Below are 21,079 nucleotides of genomic sequence, written 5' to 3'. Positions count from 1 at the left end.
GAACATAACCTTGGGTAAGGATTAAAAAAAACAAAAAACAGTTAACCTAGAGAAAGAATATCATCAAAGAGTGCAAAATGTAATGTTTACATAGTATTAAATTTAAAAAACAAAACAAAATACTAAAATAAATATAATTTTCTAGAAAATAAACATTTTCAAAATTGATAACATAAGGTTAGGAAAAACTGAACAAAGTGGTAACCAATGAAGAAGTTGGAAGCTACCTTCAGAAATGATTCCTGGTCCTAAATTATTTTTTGATGCATTGTTTTAAGCTTTTAAGAATAATGACTCTGGAACATAGAAATAGTTATTCTTTAAAGGAAGCTCTAACCCTGTTCCCAAATGTAATAAAAATAACAGTGAAACAAAAGCATAGATAAATATGAATGAAGATAGAAAAGTCAGAAAGGGAATACTCACAAGTTCATAATATTTGAAAACTAATTCATTTTGACTAAATATGATTTATAATGGAAAACTTGTGTAAAGGAAATCTGTTAATATAACTCAGCATACTAGGAGGTTAAATGAGAAAAAGCACAGAGTCATCTGATGAGGTATTCTGAAAGACAGATAACTCAGCATCATTTCCTAATAAAAATGCTTTTTAAAAAATGGCCATAGAAAGTTATTTCCTTAAAATGACAGAGTCATCTGTCTTTTTCCAACCAATAGCAAATACTACAGTTCACAATTGAGCCTTGTTCCCATTTATATTGAGAAAAGACGATGGGTGCTATCATTTAATTTGTTACTTTGGAATTTCTGCAACACAATGAAGCAAATCAGAAGGAGATAAACACACTGGAAATAAGACAAAAATGAAATGATATGAGCATGGTATTATTGTATATCAAGAAAACTCTAAGGAAGAAAGGTCTTAGAACTCATAAAGCCTTGAAAAACACTTGGAACTAATAAAAATGAGTTATTTAATTGGCCTCATATAAAAAATTGTAATTACTTATCTTTCTAATAGTAATAGCCTATTAGAATATATATATATATACATATATATATGTGTGTGTGTGTGTGTATATATATATATAAAAGGGTAATATGCAAATCGACCCTAACAGCTGAACGACCAGGAATGACTGGTCGCTATGACACTCACCATCAGGGGGCAGACACTCAACACAGGAGCTGCCCCCTGGTGGTCATTGCGCTCCCACAGCGGGAGCTCGGCTCAGCCATAAGCCGGGCTCACGACTGTGAGCACAGCAGTGGTGGTGGGAGCCTCTTCCACCTCCGCAGCAGCGCTAGGGATGTCCGACTGATGGCTTAGGCCCGCTCCCCACCAGACATCCTCTAAGGGCTCCTGGACTACGAGAGAGCACAGGCCAGGCTGAGGGACCCCCCCTCCTCCGAGTGCACGAATTTTCATGCACCAGGCCTCTAGTCTATATATATAAAAGCCTAAGTGACCTGCTGACCATTCGGCCGTCCGACCGGTAGCTATGATGCACACTGACCACCAGGGGGCAGACACTCAATGCAGGAGCAGAAACCACAGACATGGAACAGACTGATGAATCTCAGGGAAGGAGGGGGGAGGGTGGGAAGAGATTAACCAAAGATCTTATATGCATACTAGAGGCCTGGTGCATGGGTCCCTCGGCCTGGCTTGTGCCCTCTCACAATTCCGGACCCCTCAGGGGATGTTGGAGAGCTGGTTTCAACCCAATTCCTGCAGGCCAGGCCAAGGGACCCCACTGGTGCACGAATCTGTGCACCAAGCCTCTAGTCTAATGATAAAAGGAGAAGTCTTAAACAGTAGAATAAAAAATTGTAACTCAGGAATAATCTTACCAAGAAATGTACGAGATCTCTAAGACTTAAACCAAAAACCTTTTTTGAGAAATAAAAAATGACTACTTCATAAATGGAAAGACTATAATAAATACTTAATTTTCCCCAAATTAGTATTTATTATTTATTTAACAAATATTTATTGAACACCTTATATGTTCCAGGTGCTGTTCTGTCTATCTCAGGGAGTTTACATTCTTGTCAGAGAGACAGATGATAAACTAATCATGCAGGAAACTGGAAGATAAGTGCCAGGGGGTAAAATGAGGTTGGTTGCCATTTCACCCAGAGTTCACAGGGAGGGCCTTGCTGAGAAGGTGCCATCCAAGGAGAGATCAAATGGAGGTGAAGGGACAACTATGTAGTCTTCCAAAGAGCTTTCCAGGCAAATGGCTTAGGCCCGCTGGAATGTAGATGTGTGGTTGGTGTGTCCAGGGAAGCACAGAGCTAGGGTAGAGAGAGTGAAAGGGTGGGGAGCATGGGTTATGATGAAGGCTCTTTCCTTAGTGAGGCAGGGGGGCTGAGCAGGGTTTTGAGGAGAGGAGTGGGGAGACCTTGACAGCTGTATGTAGTTCATATTGTGGGAAACTAAAGGGCAGCACTGGGGAGATCATTGAGGAGGCTGCTGACAATCTAGGTGAGAGACAATGGTGGCTTGGGCCTACGTCATAATGGTGGAAGTCGGGAGAAGTGTTCAGATGCAGATTTCTTGGTGGATGGGATATGAGGTGTGAGATAAACAGAGGAATTCGGATGAGATCAGAATGTGGCCTGAACAGTGGAAAAGATGCAGTTGCCATTACTTGAGATGGTAGTTGTGTGGGTGGGTGGGACAGAAATGTTTGCTGGATTTTGGGCATGTTGTTTGCATTGCCTAGCAGCAGTGTAAGTGGACCTGCTGTGTAGGCATCTATATAGATAAAAGTCTAAGCGACAGTTCGACCAGTAGCTATGACGCACACTGACCACCAGGCGGCAGACACTCAACACACAGGCATGGAAACATGGAACAGACTGATGAATCTCGGGGGGAAGAAGAGAGAGGGGAGGGCAGGAAGAGATTAACCAAAGATCTTATATGCATACTAGAGGCCGGGTGCATGGATTTGTGCACCAGTGGGGTCCCTCGGCCTGGCCTGCAGGGTTTGGGCCGAAACCAGCTCTCCGACATCCCCCAAGGGGTCCCGGATTGCAGACCTCAGCAGTGACTCCAAAGGGCATCTGAAAGAATAAGTAAAGTTGTGGAAGCTACAGTATTTGTCACAGAGTGACAAACTAACAACATTGGGTAAAACTAACAAAATTGAAGTAGGCTACAGTGTACCTAAATAGAAAGAATTATTCCCCATTGGGATAGAGTAACCATTAGCAGTTCCTGGTGAGGGGAAAGTAATTTAGAGCTCACTAAATACAGCATACACCAAAATAAACTTCAGATATTAAAGAGAGGAACATTCTAAATAATTAAAACAGATGAAAAACAATTGAATATGTATCAAACCTCTAGCAGAAGGAATGTTTTTTAAGGTTAGCAGGCAGTAAAGGATGTCACAAAAAAGAATAAGAGTTTGCTACATAAATCTACAATATAGGAAGGCACACTGATGGAATTTGCAGCTAATGCCTGTAGTATCAATAGTCCATGGAGCCCAGCTGGTGTGGTTCAGTGGTTGAGTGTCAACCTATGAATCAGGAGGTCATGGTTCCATTCCTGGTCAGGGCACATGCCTGAGTTGCAGGCTCAATCCCCAGTAGGGGGCGTGCAGGAGACAGCCGATCAGTGATTCTCATCATTGATGTTTCTATCTCTCCCTCTCCCTTCCTCTCTGAAATCACTAAAAATATATTTTTTAGAAATAGTCCATGGAAATGGCAAAGAAAATCACGTCTCCTTTCTGGATTCCCAGCTAACCACTTCTCTGCTCTAGGACTTGGGCACCACGGTGAAGTCCTGGGGTTCACATGTCTGCCCTCCTGGACTCAGCTCCTAGAGGAGGTTCTGGGTCCTTGTATTTGTTAGACCGCTGCACAGGAGAGCTCATCAAAAACAGGAGCAGTGTCGTCTAAGGACAAGACAACTATAGACAAACAGATGTGAAAAGCCTTCACTTTCACTACTAATCAAAGTAAATTTAAAATATAACAAGTTACAAGGAAAAAAATCATAATACTCAAGTTATTAGGAGAGTCTTGAAATGGACCTTCTGCTTATAAAAGTGTGAAGTCATAGAGGTCTTTGAAAAGCAGTCTGCAATGTTAAGAGACTCCAGACTTAGGAAAATGTTCAGTTTTCTTCCCAGATTCCCATTTTGGGGTAATGGGCTCAAAGAAACGATCCAGGATGTGGAGAGTGACACATTCTCAGATGCTCATTAGTATGAAAAACGGGAACCCAGTCAAAGTTCATTGTTAAATTAGGTCTGTTAATGGTAGCAAATGCTCTCAACGACACAGAATGCAGAACAAATCAAAATAAGCCCTGAAGATCACATATACTGTTAGAATGTTACAGCTGCATACCAGTGCATGCAGCATGAAATGCAGATGCTAGTTACAGTGTGGAAAAATTCATCCAGCTGTCACTGAAGATTTTTTTTAACTAGAAAAAAATACAATAGAAATTTTGAATATTTTGCTTATACCTCTTTTTTAAAATCCTATGAGGAAAGAACTCGAAAGCTAATAACTTGCTGCTGTGTTTCTCTTCATCTCACCAGCTATTCTTCTGTGCGCCTAGCACTGCATCAGGCAATGAGAGTAGCTCAATCAGTAAGACCGTGCCCGTCACACCTGCATGTGAGATGGGCATCGTCACCATCACGTTGACTTTTATAGATGCTTTGGAGTGTGCTTGATGCCTTCCTACAGCAATTTCTCACATTTAATCCTCACAGCAACCCTCTGAGGATAGTTGCTTGCTTATGTATGTATTTAGGATAGGTGCTATTTTAAATCCTCATTCTACAGATGTGAAAACTGAGTCACAAAGAAATGAGCATGATTAATTGTGTTTGGCAGCTCCATAGGGAAGGGGTACTCCTGTCAGGATCTTGGAGATGAGAGCTAATTAATGAGGAAAAGGGTCTGAAGACGGCTTTGCTCTCATTCAGTCAGTAGCTATTAAGCTTTGACTGTGTGTCAAGCACTTTACTGAGTGTAGAACCTGCAATGCTCAAAGGGCTGTGTGAGGTAGGCCCAGTTAGAATGGGGGAAGCAAGCTTAGCGGGGTTGAGGTGCGAGCCCCAGACCACAGGCCCGATAGGTATCAGAGCTGTGGTTTTAATACATGGGTGCAATGCCACAAGACACCAAGCTTTCAGCCATGCCCCTAGTTGCCTCATGGGTAGGGCGGGATCAGTTAGATCCTTCAAAATTTATGAACAATTGAAAATCATTAGTGGGGAAGTTTTTCAGATTGGTTACAAAAAGAGTTTACTTATGATGGTCCTAGGTCAGTCTCTTCAAACATGACACCAGCTGGCAGATGGGTGGTACTGCTTGCCCCCCTTGCCGACTCTGCACTCCAGGTAAGAGACTCAACTCCAGCCCTCTGTCTTCCAGATGTGATGGACGTAGCATGGTCTCCTCATGACGCCTGGCTGGCTTCGTGCAGCGTGGATAACACTGTCGTCATCTGGAATGCAGTGAAGTTCCCAGGTCTGGGCCTTCTCTGGCTGGGGGTGGCAAGAATGGGTTGCTCATCATCTGTGCTGCCTGTTGGTGTCTGGAGCAGGATGGCTCTCTCTTTGGCTGGTGGCAGCATGTGTCTCACAGTGGACAGGGATCCATGTGTCTTGTCAGTAATTCAGTTATTTTTCTTCATCAGTTATATTTGTTTAAGGTTTTAAAAGAGTTTTATGTTAAAGAAAAATAGTAACCGAGTGCTAACATGGATGTGCCACAAATCATGAGGGTGGTACATTGACAACTGGCGTAGGGGATCTCGCCCAGCTGGGGCTCAGCTTGCCCTGACATCCCCACCCATGCTGTGCCTTCACATGCACCCCGGCATCTCCACACATATGCCCTCAAGGGTCGCCGTTCCACCACTGGGCTCTGGCCTCAGCTCAGTTGCCACCTCCTCTGTGACACCCTTGAGCAGATGCAGGCTAGCAAATCCAGTTTTGCAAAAGGTTAATTTTTCGTATTAATGTGTTTGAAAAATTACATGACAGATGGCATTACCTGGCATAGCACTGCAGTTTATACCTAGTAAGATACTTCTTATGTTCCTGCTTCATATCTGGATATGTTTTCCTTATGGGCTGAAAAGCATCGTCCATGGACTTAATCCAAGTCCTTTTCTCCCTATAAACCACCAGTATGTGTGGTGACACTCAACCTGGCCACCAAGTGGCAGATTTAGAGGCTGGGCTAACATTTAGGTGAGGATTTCTAGGAGGTAGTGTCTCACACACTTTGTCCTTGGTGATGACTCACAGGGGACTCAGTGCAGTGCCCAGTCCCCTGTGCTGCCAGGGAGGTTCACATCAGAAATGCCAATGTGACGACCCAGGTGAGCATGGGCTTCTGTCCAGAAAGGCAAACCACAGGCAATACTGCCAACTGCAGACAAGATAAGGGGCAGAATTTGGCTCTGGCCCAAGCCGAGGTCCCTGATTGCCTGCCCCTCCAGGGGCGTATGCAGCCTCAACCCACAAGAGTTAGCTAGGAGTGAAGGGCGATCGTGATGCCCGCCTCCTTGGTGCAGTCTTCAGGTGGGTTTTGCCTTCGTGGAAATTAGATTAGGGTGCTCTTCTGCTTGTGTACAGGAGTGAGGCTGGCCAAGTGCACTCCTCAAGTTCCTTCTCTTGGTTGGCCATCCCATAGCCCATGGATTGTAGTTCATGTTTCTGTATGGAGTCATCGTTTCCTCTAGGTAACACCTTTCCAATCTCTTATTTTTCTTCACAGAAATTCTAGCTACTCTGAGAGGTCATTCTGGCTTGGTAAAGGGGTTGACTTGGGACCCTGTTGGTAAATATATTGCCTCTCAAGCTGATGACCGCAGCCTGAAGGTGTGGAGGACGCTGGACTGGCAGTTGGAGACCAGCATCACCAAGCCTTTTGATGAGGTAATGAGACAGAGAGCTCAGTCCAGCACCCTTCCTGGCCTCCGTGCACAGAGGAGCTGGCTGGGGTGGGGGGTGGCTTGGTGGGTAAATCAGAGTCCGGTGGCCTGAGCAAACTGTCAAAGTTCTCTGGTGTGGGCACTTCGGCCCTAAGAGTCAGGTGATAAAAATCTTTCATTTCTCAGATATTATCAAAAGTCTACTTTTGGAGTGAACATAATTTAAAAGTTTTAAAGCTGAGGAGATACCCCACAACCTTGTGCCACACAGCTGGCTGCCACAGACATGGATGAAAATATTTCTCACCATGTGACATTTATATTGCTCTGCCCATGGGGTATGGGAGGACAGGGGATGGAGGTGGTTCTCTTGTGTTTTTCCTGACTGCTGTGGCCTTGCTCACTGACTTCCACTGCAGGCCAGCTGACTTTCTTGAGTCGAGTTACCAGTACAGTTTGCAAAATGTCTGGAGGTCGGACTGCAGTGGCTTGTCTAGTATTTTCCTGTCTCTTCTATTTGAGTTCTCATTTTATATGGGGTCAGCACTCAAACTCACCATTATTCATTAGACATTTCTTAAGTGCCTACTATGTACAAGGCAGTACTGTGTACAGGAAATAAGTGGTTTATTCAGACTTTACAAACCTCTTCTCCTTTGCTGGTAGCATAACCAGGCTTTGGATGAGGAGATGGGCTTTGAGAGAACAGGTGATGTGGCTCAAGGTCCCAGAGACAGGTTTCTGAAGGTCAACAGGGCTCTTTCTCCACTGCAGTGAATGCTCTACAGGCCTTATGGAGTGGAATTAAAAGGTGCTGGGCAGGAAAAAGGGGGTCAGTGGCCAGATAGATTTGGCCCATATAGAGTTGATGGTTAAAAGAGTTGTCCATACAAGCGGAATCTCAGAGGGAGGGCCGTGGAGGGTGGGTGGGTGGGTGGGAGGTAATCAAGCAAAGACCTTGTAAGCATATATGCATAACCCATGGACACAGACAATAGGGTGCTGAAGGCTTGGGGCGGGGGGTGGAAGAAGGGCTAGAGGTGGTCATTGGGGGAAAAGGGGACATATGTAATACTTTCAACAATAAAGAATTACTAAATTTTTTTTAAAATGAGAGTTGTCCGTCCTACAGATCCCCTCAGGGCCTACCCCACTGTGCTGTGCTCAGCTCCTGTGGGAGTGGAGTATGCCATGGCTCCAACTCTCATCTGACAGAACCGTTTTAGTTGTGTCATCTGGAGAGGCTGGAGTTACAGCTGTCTGTGTAGCCAGAAGCTTGGGTACAGGCTCCACCATCACACATTTATAAATCAGAGTTCAAGTTTATTATTATTATTTTTTTAGGTATTAGTATGTTTTATTTATGAACTAGATTTGGTATCTTAGAATTTTTTTTTTGAAACTATGGTTCCCATTCTGGCTTCCTTGCTTCTTCATAGTCCAATCTAGGTCAACAGGAGAAAGTAAGACCATTGTTCCACATCTTACTTAAAAAGAGAACACTACTTCAAAGAGAAGAACACCAGCACCTGGTCGCCTTTTGGGGTGGGGTCCACCGGATAGGGGTGATGCAGCCAGGTGGGCAAGTGGGCGCGAGGAAGTACGCGTGTCCCCGGTAGCCTGGGCCTCGCTTGTCCTGTAACCGATTCTCAAGTTTTTTCTTGAGTCCAGTTTTGGTCACAAGGTTGCCTTGATTTCCTTTTAAGCACAGATGTTTCTTTCAGTGTGGAGGGACAACCCATGTGTTGCGGCTCAGCTGGTCACCTGATGGACATTACCTGGTGTCTGCCCATGCCATGAACAACTCCGGCCCCACCGCCCAGATCATCGAGCGGGAGGGCTGGAAGACCAACATGGACTTTGTCGGACACCGAAAAGCTGTTACTGTCGTGGTGAGTGTGCTCAGAGTGGTCCCCTCAGAGCCTGGGCAGTGCTGTGCTCAGCAAGGCTGGGTCACCAAGGCTGAGATTCAGCACATGTCATGTTCTTGTTTCATTTTAAATACTTATGTTTCAGCATTTAAAAATTAAACTTAAAAAATAGAATACGTACTCATGTGTTTATTGGCAAACTTTACATAATGAATATCACCAAAATCAGCCTTTGATTAATAACACTAGCTCTGCACTAGTCTCTTTACACATTCGGGTCTGCTGGTGGGTGCTCACACATGGTGGTCCTGACAGGTGCCCCACCCAGCAGGCTCTGGAGGACACAGGTGCAGTTTGTGCGTCCATGGAGCCCGTGCACTTGTCCCGGAGCTCGGCCAGTGGCCAATGTAGCTTCAGGGCTGTGCTTTGGATCACTGGAGTGCTTGTCTGATTCTGGAGCTGCCGGCCCAGTTTTGATGTGGAAGCGGGGAGAGTGCCAGAAGATGTGAGCTACTGTCATTCTCTCAGGCTTCAGAGAATAACACTCTTTTTATGCTTTGGGATGACTTTCATTGAAGCGTGTCTTGAGAGTGCCCAAGGCAAACACTGTGAGAACCAGAATTTCCTCAATACTGGGTACCACAACTAAGTCAATAGATTGATGGGCTAAGGACGATAGAAGTGAAGGATCATCCAGGCCCCTGACCTCAGTTTTTTTATTTATCAAAATGGGCTTCTTCCCATTGTTTAAAGTGATAATATATACCATATAGTGTGACTTAAATTAATGCAAATAAAGTATCACTTTAATATTTTTGTGTTGGAGTCCATGTAAGATCTTGTTTGAAACTAGGACCATGTTGCTAAAATGTTTGAAACTCACTGCTTCGTAGTTAGCATAGTGCTTCCACATGACTCTCTCTCAAGTGAACCTCATGGAGCAACTGTGTGAGATGGTTGTGAAGACTCAAGCCCAGAATACATGCCTCTGGGTTCCATGTTCTCCAGTCTCTGTGCACCCCTGGCCATTCTTGCCTGCCCTCTGGAATTAGAACCCTTCTGGACCACCTAGCATACCCTTGCCTTTCAGTTTTCCTGGCTTAGTAGATTTCAGCTCTGAGTCTAGAGCTCCCAACCCTTTTCAATTCAGGAAAGCAGCAAGGACCTCCATGTGTGCTTCCAACCTTTCCAAAAATGATGCCCTAGTTACACTTAGCCTGATGTAGCCATCATCCCTGTTTGTGAGGTCAAAGCAGGGCTGATCAATCTTTGTAAGACAGTATTGACTGAGCAAGAAATGAAGTGAAAGGAAAGGAACACTGGAACAGCTCCCCTCAGGACCTTGTCCCTAAAGCTCAGGTCCTAGAGCTGGTCCTGCCCAGGCCGGGAGGGATTCAGTAGATCCCTTGCCATGGACCTGACTGTGGGCCCAGCCTGGGGAGTTGGTAGAGCCTGTTTCAAATCCTCCTCTCACCACTTACTCATTTGGTGACTCAGCACATGTGTTTTGGCCTCTCTGAATCTCACTTCAGCCTCAGCAAAATGCCTCCTGGGTAGTTGTAAAGATCAAACAACATATGCTGAGTGCCTGGGCCAGGAAGATGTCTGTGTGGACTACCCATTGGTGGACTGCAACTGTGGTATATTTGTAATACTTGGCATGCGGTACATGCTTGATGCTTGATCAATTATTTTAGCATTTGTTATTTGGCTTTAGAAATTCAACCCAAAAATCTTCAAAAAGAAGCAGAAGAATGGGAGTTCTGCGAAGCCCAGCTGCCCATACTGCTGCTGTGCTGTTGGCAGCAAGGACCGTTCTCTCTCTGTCTGGGTGAGCCCCCCATCATGAGCTTTTGCTGCTCCTGCAAGGTGACAGGAGACAGGGCTGGTGAAGGTTTGGAAGCCTGCCAGAAGAGGGACCCTGCTTCCACCCTGTACCTGCAGTCAGGCCCACCTATTACCCCTAAAGGCAAGCACTGAAGCCTGGGCCTCAGCCCAGCCAGAGCAGCTCTTGTGTCCAGACTCAGGGAACACTTTAGTTGGCATGTTGTGTTTGCTTCATTTAAAAACCCTATATCGACATACAACCTAGATGAAGTATACAGCTCAGAGCATTGTCAGAACATGTTTACACATGTAACCACCACCCCAGAACCCTCTGCCAGAGCAACCATTCTAATGACATCTGTCACATCGATGCGTTTTGCCTGTTTTTAAACCTTATTTAAATGGAGTTGTGCAGTGTTTACTTTTTCTTGTGTTGCTTTCACTCAGCACAGTGTTGTTGGGATTTGTGTATGCTATTACATTTAACGATAGTTTATTCCTTATTAATGTCCCCATAAGCGGAAGGTTTGAAGGTTATCCTCTGACTGCATTTATTATGGTCATTTGTCACAGAAATTGATTGCTGTGTACACTGTGATTTTTTCAGGCCCAGTATTCATGTTACATCCATTCCAGAACCTGAACCCTAGTGCCATCATAGGCAGTTCCAGGCATGTTCTTCCTGGCCTGGGGCTCCATTCATGGTGCTTTCACCAAAACATCACTGATCGTGTGCTCATGTTTCTTATAAAATTGAGGTCAGTTGCTCACACAGGTCCAGATTTCTGAGGGGTCTGTAGACACATTTTTGGGATGAGGGGCAGAGCTCTTTTTTCTGGAAGTACATTTAGGGTAGGGGCAAGATTTTTCTGGTGGATTCCAGGTAGCTCAGATTCCAGCCCTCTCCTCAGGATAGGATGGTCGAAGCAACTCCTTTTCCACAAATACAGTCCCAGCCTCCTGGAAGCTTCCACAGTCCTTGGTGGGAGCCCTGCAGAAGGGTGTTCCCACCCAGCCTACCTCTCTGTGGCCCCAGGACCTGTCAACAGGAAGTCAAGACACTAGTGTTTGAGAGGTGGATCTCACTGTAACCGTGGGAGCATACAGACAGTGCAGGGCCCAACATTACAATCGCTAGATCATGAATATGCACGTGTGAATGTTCTGCAGTCATCTAAAACAGATGTTTACAGGATATTTAATGACATACTCCGTGGGTATTAAATGAAAAGGCAGGCACAACCATGTGCCTTATTTTGTAGACCAGAAGAAAATTACTCATCCAACATTAATAGTGGTTAACTTTGGGTCTGGATTAGGGCAACATAAACTGTTTTTGTGTGTTTCTGAACTGTCCACATACAGTGTAGAATGAGCCTGTGTGATATATGTAGCCGTTTACACCAAGCCTTGTACAAATGTGTACCACAATTCCTTGGGCCCAGAGAAGATATGCTGCATTTTCTCTGGAACTGTTTTCCTGCCTCATTCCTGGCATGCTTCCCCTGCTTGGCAGACCTTCTCTGCTCAGGTCCTGGCCCTTCCAGAGTCCCCTACTCCGTCATTGGTTGTCTGTATATGAAGTCATCTCCCCCGCCAGATCCCTTCAGACAGGGAGCATTCTAGTTTGCATATTTCAGCAAGCTTTGGTTTCCACAGTTTGGGATCTTGGTCGTTGCTGTTTGAAATTCTGGACTGATAATGTTAACTGAGCTGAGTGAACAAAAACTGGTTTTCATTCCTTTTATTAATCTTTGCTGCTGCTTTCTTTCCAGCTCACGTGTCTAAAACGACCTTTGGTTGTCATCCATGAGCTGTTTGACAAATCCATCATGGATATTTCCTGGTAAGGTGGATTCCTGTAATGATGTACATTAGGCTAGGAAAGGAGAAGCCACACATTGGAACACGAGACCCCTGGATGTGATTAGTGTCAGGTAGCCAGGGACCCACCCCAGGTTTTGACACTAGAGCAGACCCCAGCGTGCTGTTTGTACACGATTCAAGAAAGGGCAGCGTGGTCCTGCTTGTGGGAGAGTGTATACTGCTGTGCTCTTTGCTCTGTTGGAATTTGCCCTGGAAAATGCCTTCTCCAACAAACTGGTATTTAGGAAAAGGAGAATGCTGTGATCTTGGTTCCACTTCACTCTGTCCCTGCATGAACCAGATTAGCATACGTGTGGAGGCACAGTCTGCCTCTCAGTGACCTCATTTAGATTTGTACTCCCCCACATGGTTTTTTTTTAATGGTTTCAAAAATAAGATAAAGAAAAATAAAATTCTTACAAAGTACATGATGAAAGATACTTTGTGCATGTGCTTAGAACTAAAGGATGCCAGAACCTTCTGGGAATCTATTGTCTGCCCTATCTGCATCCCCATCCCCACAATGCCACAAAAGGGAATCAGAGATTCTCATTGTCTACCTAGAGCTCTGCCCTGCTGTCCTCTTGCGCCAACCACTGAGGCATGCGTGATGCTCCCAGGCTGCTAATAGTCATCTCTTTCAGGACTCTGAATGGGCTGGGCATCCTGGTGTGTTCCATGGATGGCTCTGTGGCATTCCTAGATTTCTCCCAGGATGAGCTCGGAGACCCCCTGAGCGAGGAGGAGAAGGTAGGAGAATAACATACTGCGGGGTAGTGACCTATGTGCTGCGCATGCTCTGAGGCCACAGAAATGGCCATGGTAGCTCTGAGAGGTCCCTTCAATTGGACCCTCATCTTGTGATATACATAGATACGTTGTTTCTTTTCTTTTTTTAAATAATTCTTTATTGTTGAATATGTACTTTGTTTCTTAATGTATTATTGGGTGTTCGTCTTTTATAGATTGTAATCCTTGTCTTCTTTGGAAAATAGATTAATTTAAAAATGAATCTCGGTTCATGTCAGAAATCAGTTCTGAAATGAAGAATAAAACAATTTTGGACATCTCTTCCTAAACTGATAATTAGCCACACACTGGGAGGTTTCACCCTGGGAGAGAGCCAGAGAGAGAGCTCCCAAGGGTCCCCACTCTCCTCACTTTCTCCATTGTCTTGTACTAACAAGGTTGCCATGGAGCAGCAACTAAATAGTAATATTGACCATTTTTCAGCACTTACTAATGTACCAGTCTCTGGACCATAGGTTTGCATATATTTTATTTAAAATACACAAAACCCTTTAAGGCAGAACTTACTCGTTTCATCAATGAGGTAACTAAGCCACGGAAAATAGTATGGCCCTTTGCCAAGACCATATGTGACCTTTTGGTACAAGAACGGAAGCCTGACCCAGACCCACCGATTTGGGCCAGGCCTCCTCCCTGTGCTCTGCCCAGGACAGTGTGGCCATGGGCCCTTCCTCAAGGGCTTCAGGAACGGCTCTGCTCCCACTACCCTAGACTTAGAACCCGTGTTTCTACAAATGGCCTTTGTCTGAAAGGAGCCTGTGAAAGCTCAGAGTAGGTGGGCAGCTCTCCCCACAGTGATTCAATTACTAGTAGAAGCTTCCTCTTAAGCTACTATGTGGACCCCCCCACCCCCACCCCGCTTCCCCACGAGGTAAATCTTTTGGAGGTAAGAGTCTGAGTTGTTGACAGCACCTAGAATAGGGCCTGGCACCCTGGCAGTCTCTTGTCAATGAGAGGATGAGTATCTTGGTCTCAGGTCTTCTTTCCACCTTTTCACAGTCCTCAGGTAACCTGGGATCCACTGTGCACTCCCTTCCCGCTTGTAGAGTCGCAGTGGGAGACTATGTAATAACCTGTCTAACTACCATTTCCCAGATGACAGGCGGGGACCCCGTGTATAAAGAACACTAGGGAAATATTGGCCAAACTCTGAATTCTGCCTCGAGATTCCAGGGGAGGGATTTAGGGGAAAGGGGACAGGAGCCAGGGTGGTAAGGGAAGGAGGTTCCTGGCCACATATAGGCACAGCAGGCCCTGCAGGAGTGAGTCCCAAACTGCCACTTCCCCCACCCAGCATCTTCTGCTATGAGGCAGATGTCCTACTGACCTCCACATTGGTCATTGCACATCCTTATGTGAATCTGTTCTTTATCGCACCAGTCACTCCAGTGTTCTGGGGGCATTATCCCTGCCCTTGTGGGGTCCGATCTGACTTATTTTGGCATGCGACCAATGAGACTTGGGAAGATGGAGAGAGGGACCCTGCTCAGAAGGATCGAGACAGCAGGGACAGAGAAGGATTTCCCTAGGTCAGCTGTGCTAGGCCTCCCGTTGTTCTTAGAAACACTGTTAGCAGCCCCATGGCGACCTCCAACCAAATGGGGCTGATGGCTGTAGATAAGAGCAATGAAAGCAGACTCTGGTTTCAGTATCTGATTCCCAAAGAGTGTTTGGGGTCCTTGGGGTGATTTAAGAGCCTTAAGTTAGCAATTTGAGTGTCTTAACTTCAGTTCAACAAACATTTGCCATTTGTTCTGCATCAGACATGTAGGTTTTTTCTGCTTGGTTACTCATTCACTTTTGCCCCCAGGTATAGATACACAGGAGACCATAGACATCTAGGAAAGATACAAGACTGCTCCAGAGTCATCTAATTGGCAACAGGCAGAATAGGGTGGGAGGCAATGGAGAACTGGCATCTGGCACTCTGGGACCCCTGCCCAGGGCCCTTTCTGCTCCCAGAGCCAGGAGAGCCAGCACACAGTTCACCCATGGGTGAGCAGTATCTATCACTTGGCTGCTCACAGCTGGTTTGTTGTACTTTTCTTTGCTTTCTCTAGAGCCACATTCACCAATCCACCTATGGGAAAAGCTTGGCTATCATGACCGAGGCCCAGCTGTCTACAGCTGTCATCGAGAACCCTGAGATGCTCAAGTACCAGCGGAGGCAGCAACAGCAGCAGCTGGACCAGAAGAGTGCCGTGGCCAGAGAGACGGGCTCAACTGCCTCAGTCGCTGGTGTCGTCAATGGGGAGAGTCTGGAAGACATCAGGAAGGTGAGGGCTTGGCCCAGTGGCACTGAGAACACGGCACATGCCCAGGGACAGGGCAAGGGGAACAGGCAGTCTGGACAGGGTACAGACATGAGTGGTGGGGAGGTGGGTGTGTGCTGGGTCTGGTGTAGGACCCAAGAATGCGCCAGTTTGGGCCCACTTGGCCCGTTACCCTCAATTACATGAGGAAGTAATGGTGCTTAATCCACCTTTATCAAAGGCCTTTTTGCCCCAAAGAGCTCTAGAAGGGGTCATTTCTTATAGGAATTTGGCCTTTCTAGGAAATTCTATATACTGGTAGTCTTTGAATAACATCCTTTTGTCATTACAGCCTTGGTGAGAAAATAAAAAATTGAGTCTTGTGTGGAGTTTGCACGTTCTCCCCCTGTGTTCTCCCACATCCCAAAGATGTGCATGATAGGTTTACTGTCCAAGGTATGCCCAAGCTGCCGAGATAGGGCTCCAGCCACCCGTGAAATAAGTGGGTTGGAAAATAATCACCTTACTTGTTTTTATTAATCTTCCTTCAGTGTATGTGTAGCTCACATATATTTCAGCATTTAATAGTAGAAGTATTTTGTGCCAAAACCGGTTTGGCTCAGTGGATAGAGCGTCGGCCTGTGGACTGAAGGGTCCCGGGTTCGATTCCGGTCAAGGGCATGTACCTTGGTTGCGGGCACATCCCCAGTGGGGGGTGTGCAGGAGGCAGCTGATCGATGTCTCTCTCTCATCGATGTTTCTAGCTCTCTATCCCTCTCCCTTCCTCTCTGTGAAATATCAGTAAAATATATTAAAAAAAAAAAAAAAAAAAATAGTAGAAGTATTTTGGATCTTTACTTAGAAGTTTGATGGTGTTTTTGTGACCGGAATATGTCATAGGAACTTAACTCTTGTTTATATCAGTTAGCCTCTGGTAAAATTGGTTCCCTTATATGTTGTTTCACTTTAAGTCATAGTTTCCAAGAACCTATCGATGACCTATTAAGTGAGGACTTACTGTGCTGAGAACATTAAGTTTCAGTCTCTGCCCTTGGGAAACATCTGTGGGCTCCTCTTTCTTCTCTCTGAGAGGTGGAAGGTAGAGATGGGGCAGGAAGGTTAGAATTTCTTAGGGTGCTTAAACCATCTTTAGGAGTTTGTGAAGGGTGATGAACCTCCACAGGTGATTCAGACACAATGTGTGACCCTTGGTTATGAGCCCTTAGTGGAAGAAAGTTTGCAAACCACAGCTTAGAGACAAAAGTGTGGCTCATGGGTGCAGGTCCCATCTGTTAGTTCCCTTGTTGACCCCCATGGCCACTCACTTTCCCCTGGAACCTGGCCAAGCCTGCATACTGGTGATGGAGAGGACGGGGCTGAGCTGGTTCAGCTGGAGCTTTCTGTCCTTTCTGTGCCGGAAGTGGAGCATGTACCCTGATAAAAACATTTATTCTTTGATTGAGTGGCTTAGTTTAGTTGGACCAGAAATCTATAGAAAGGAAAGTTAGAATACATTTCCTTAGAAACCTTATTTTTTGATAATTGGAGATGGTTCACATAAACGTTTCCATTCATTTATATCACTCTACTTTGCCAGAATCTTTTGAAGAAACAAGTTGAGACTCGGACAGCAGATGGTCGGAGAAGAATCACACCTCTCTGCATAGCACAGCTGGACACCGGGTACTCGTTCATTCACCGAGCTTTCTGTGGCCTTGTGTGGGAGCTCTTCCTCTCGCCTTTCACCACTTAGCACTTTCATAATTAGGGTCTTCACAGGCTCTTGGGCAGATCTGACCCATAGAATCTGGAAGTGAGAGAGTTGAGCCCAGCTTTTCACCAGCCTCAAAGTCCAGTGCTTCTCACAGAGCCCTTACGCAAACTTATGCTGAAGGTGGGCTGGGAAGAGCCTGTGACAGGCCAGCAGCCAAGGGCACCTTCACAGGGTCAGCATGTCTACACAGCCAACCCTGCTTCATCCTGCCAGGGCATTGAAAGACTCGAGGTAGAGAAGTTGGACTGATTTTTTTCTTGCGTTTCTTTTTTCCCTTGTATAGCCTTCTTTTTAAAATTTTATTGTGAACATAATACATATATTTATTACTGAAAATAGTAAAGGCCCAAAGAAGGACATAACCCTTACCCTTAATTCAGTCTCTCAGATATAATCAATGTTAATATTATGGTATCTGTATCTCCAGTCTTTTCCCAACTTGTTCCTATATCTTGACCTTGTATCCATTTTAATAAATAGTCCTCTGAAGCATTAGCTTGCTGATTGTCCAGGTTTTCAGCCTGTGAATGCACCATGATTTACTTAACCAGCCCCTTAACTGTGGACTTGTAGTTTTTTTTATTATAAATGAGTAACAGCACACCTGTGACTGTTACTTCAGGCTACTTCCCAAAAGTGGAACTGTTGGGTGGAGAGTGGGGCTCTGAGGCACATTTCCCTGAGGAGGCAGAGAGGGGGGAAAGTGGCCTCAGTCACCATTTGCTGTGTCTTAGCATCTATTGTTTGGCTTGCTTTTATATGGGCCATTCTCCCCAAAATTATGTATGTTGATTCAAAGAATGATAAAGCCCAGTGTGAAAGAAATAGATCCCCCTCCCCCTCTATAAAGGTGATTCACTCTGGGTTATATTCATGCAGTCAGCCTACTCAGGGCAACCACACACTGTAGTCCTCTGCACCTTGCAACTGTTCATCCATGAGCCTGTTCCAAATCTTCTTAGAAGTCTAAAGAGACCTTCAGTCATACGATGTGCTGATTGACCTCATGTTAGGTGTTTGGGCACTGAGGCCCTGGAGGACAGAGACTTGACCCAATGGAGCCAGTACCAGTTTCCTGGCTCCTCCCAGAGAGTGGTTTTCCTTTGATCAAGCCTTTTCCCATGCCACCTGCTGCCACCTTTTATTAGGACCAACTCAGACCAAGTATGTGACACTGCAAGACTTGTGGGAGTGAGGGTCGTGGAGGTGACAGTGGTGGTGGCATTTTTGTTCTGTAGATCCCTCCCTTGTGAGGGGGCAGAGGGAGTAGATGGCTTCCTGCCTGGACTTGAGCCAGCTTTCTGCTATAGAACTCATTTTCTGGCACCAGAATTTGATTCTTTTGGTCTCCAAGGCTTCTTTGCCCTCTTGATACCCATATTAAAACAAGTAGTAACAGAATAGCTAATTATAAGCTTAGCTAATCAAGAAAGAAAAAACACAAATATTTAAAGTGGGAAATAACTACAAATAAAGAATAAATTAAAAAGATGAAAACTTTGCTGAACTCTATGCAAATAAATTTGAAAATGGATGACTTTTGAGGAAAATAAAATTAGCAAACTGAAGAAAATCTGTACAGATGAATTATTATGGAGGACACTGTCAGAGAGTTAATCTGTCAAAAGCCACCAGGACTAATAAGGGAAATTCTAGCACTTTGAAGGAACAAATCATTCTAATACTATTGAAAACATTCTAGGGCATAGAAAAGGAAGGAAAGCTTACAAAATCTTTATCTTTGAAGTGAACACAATATTTACATCAAAACTTGACAGAGATAGAACATAATAAATTACTGATCAATCTCATTTCTGAATGTCAATGCAGAATCCTAAATAAATAGTTAACAAACAGAACCTTACAGTGTGTTAAAATGTTAACGCCCTATGACCAAGTAAAGTTTATTTTGGGAAAGCAAGGTAGTTCAAATTTTGGAAAACTTAATCTACTTCTACATGTTAATATATTCCCAAAAATGATATGATCATTTTTAGAGATGCTTAAAAGGTATTTTTATTTAATTCAACATCATTCTTATTTAAAACAGGAATAGATGGATGCTTCATAAACTATCTTATTCAAATTAAATTAAAGAACTAAAATGTCTACTCTTGTGACTATAATTTAACATCCTAGAGATCCTTGCTCAGTCAAGAGAAACAATAAATTGGATAGGAAGTGGTAAATGTGTTATCTAAATGTGATATGATCTCTATAAGAGAATCAACTGGAAAAACTGCCATAGGCAATAAAAGAAGAAAATAAGGTGACTATACACAACCTACATGATGAGATCAAGTACCACCAACTACTTTTAGAAGATAAGTAAGAAATGCCCTAGCTGGTTTGGATCAGAGGATAGAGCGTCAGCCTGTGGACTGAAAGGTCCCGGGCACATGCCTGGGTTGTGGGCTTGATCCCCAGGAGGGGATGTGCAGGAGGCAGCCGATCAATGATTCTCTCTCATCATTGATGTTTCTATCTCTCTCCCTCTCCCTTCCTTGCTGAAATCAATAAAAATATTTTTTTTTTAAAAAAAAGAAGTAAGAAATCACTTTCACAAATGCAATACCTCAATGTAAGAAGAAATGTATATCTTGGTGAAGAAAAAAATTTAAACCCTACTGAGAGACCTAAAAGGAAATTCAAAGAAATTACACAAAATGCATACCATGTATTAGCTAAGATGACTCAACATCATAAAGATGACAGATTTCTCTTAATCTATAAATATAAAATGAGTCAATACCAATAACCACAGGAGTTTTCTGAATCAGACAATCTGATTCTGAATTTAAGTGGAAAAAGAAATAGGAATAGCTGAAATATTTTTGAACAAGAAAATCAGGGAAGACTAGCCCTACCAGAAATTAAAGCAGTGAAGTATTAAAGTACTGACCCATGAAAAAAAAGAACATTGGGCCCTGCCCAGTGTTCCCAGTGGTTAGAGTAGAGCATAGGCCCGAGGAACGAAGTATCTCAAGTTTGGTTCCTGGTCAAGGGCATGTACCTGGGTTGGAGATTCAAGCCCTGGCCCAAGTCGGGGGTGGGTGTGTGTGTGGGAGGCAACCAGTCAATGGCGCGCGCTCTCTCTCTCTCTCTCTCTCTCTCTCTCTCTCTCTCTCTCTCTCTCCCCCCCCCCTTCCCCCTTCAATCCCTCCCTTCCTCCCACTCTCAAAATCAATGGAGCCTGGCCGGTGTGGCTCAGTGGTTGAGCATGGACCTATGAACCAGGAGGTCACAGTTCAATTCCTGGTCAGGACACATGCCCGGGTTGTGGGCTAGACCCCCAGTGTGGGGTATGCAAGAGGCATCCAATCAATTATTCTCTCTCATCATTGATGTTTCTAGCTCTCCTTCCTTTCTCTCTAAAATCAATTTTTTAAAAAATCAATGGAAAAAATATCCTCAGATGAGGATTAACAAAACAAACAAACAAGCAAACAGCCCTGGCCAGTTTCACTCAGTGGTTAGGGTATTGATTTACACACCGAAGGGTTGCAAGTTCAATTATGATCAAAGGCATGTACCTGGCTTGTGGGTTCGCTCCCCACCCCCGGTCTAGGCACATGCGAGAGGCAACCAGTTGATCTCTCTCTCTCTCTCTCTCTCTCTCTCTCTCTGTCTCTCTCTCTCTCTCTCTCTCTCTCATTTCCCTCTCCTTCCCTCTCTCCCCCCTCTTCCACTCTCTCTGAAAAGCAATGGAAAAAATATCCTCAAGTGAGGGTGGGCAGGAATAGACAGAACATTGGTATGCAATAGAAAACCCAGAAATCGGCTCAAGTAT

General features: G+C 44.7%; 1 protein-coding gene across 4 annotated transcripts in view; it reads left to right on the top strand.

Moving 5' to 3' along the window:
• HIRA (histone cell cycle regulator) overlaps positions 1–21,079 on the top strand; it is a 65,884-nt gene that overhangs the window by 21,505 nt on the left and 23,300 nt on the right. For all 4 annotated transcript variants that reach the window (XM_080650347.1, XM_080650348.1, XM_080650350.1 and 1 more), the window contains 8 exons: positions 5,380–5,475; positions 6,733–6,893; positions 8,614–8,781; positions 10,478–10,591; positions 12,363–12,433; positions 13,098–13,203; positions 15,324–15,539; positions 17,113–17,198. In XM_080650347.1, coding sequence (XP_080506473.1) covers positions 5,380–5,475; positions 6,733–6,893; positions 8,614–8,781; positions 10,478–10,591; positions 12,363–12,433; positions 13,098–13,203; positions 15,324–15,539; positions 17,113–17,198 — 1,018 coding nt within the window. The remainder of the gene's footprint in view (positions 1–5,379; positions 5,476–6,732; positions 6,894–8,613; positions 8,782–10,477; positions 10,592–12,362; positions 12,434–13,097; positions 13,204–15,323; positions 15,540–17,112; positions 17,199–21,079) is intronic.

This window comes from Plecotus auritus (assembly GCF_963455305.1).
Source record: "Plecotus auritus genome assembly, chromosome: 13".
NCBI classification, from domain to species: Eukaryota; Metazoa; Chordata; class Mammalia; order Chiroptera; family Vespertilionidae; genus Plecotus; species Plecotus auritus.
Note: the sequence above shows the minus strand (reverse complement) of the source record. Positions and strands in the feature narration are given on the sequence as shown.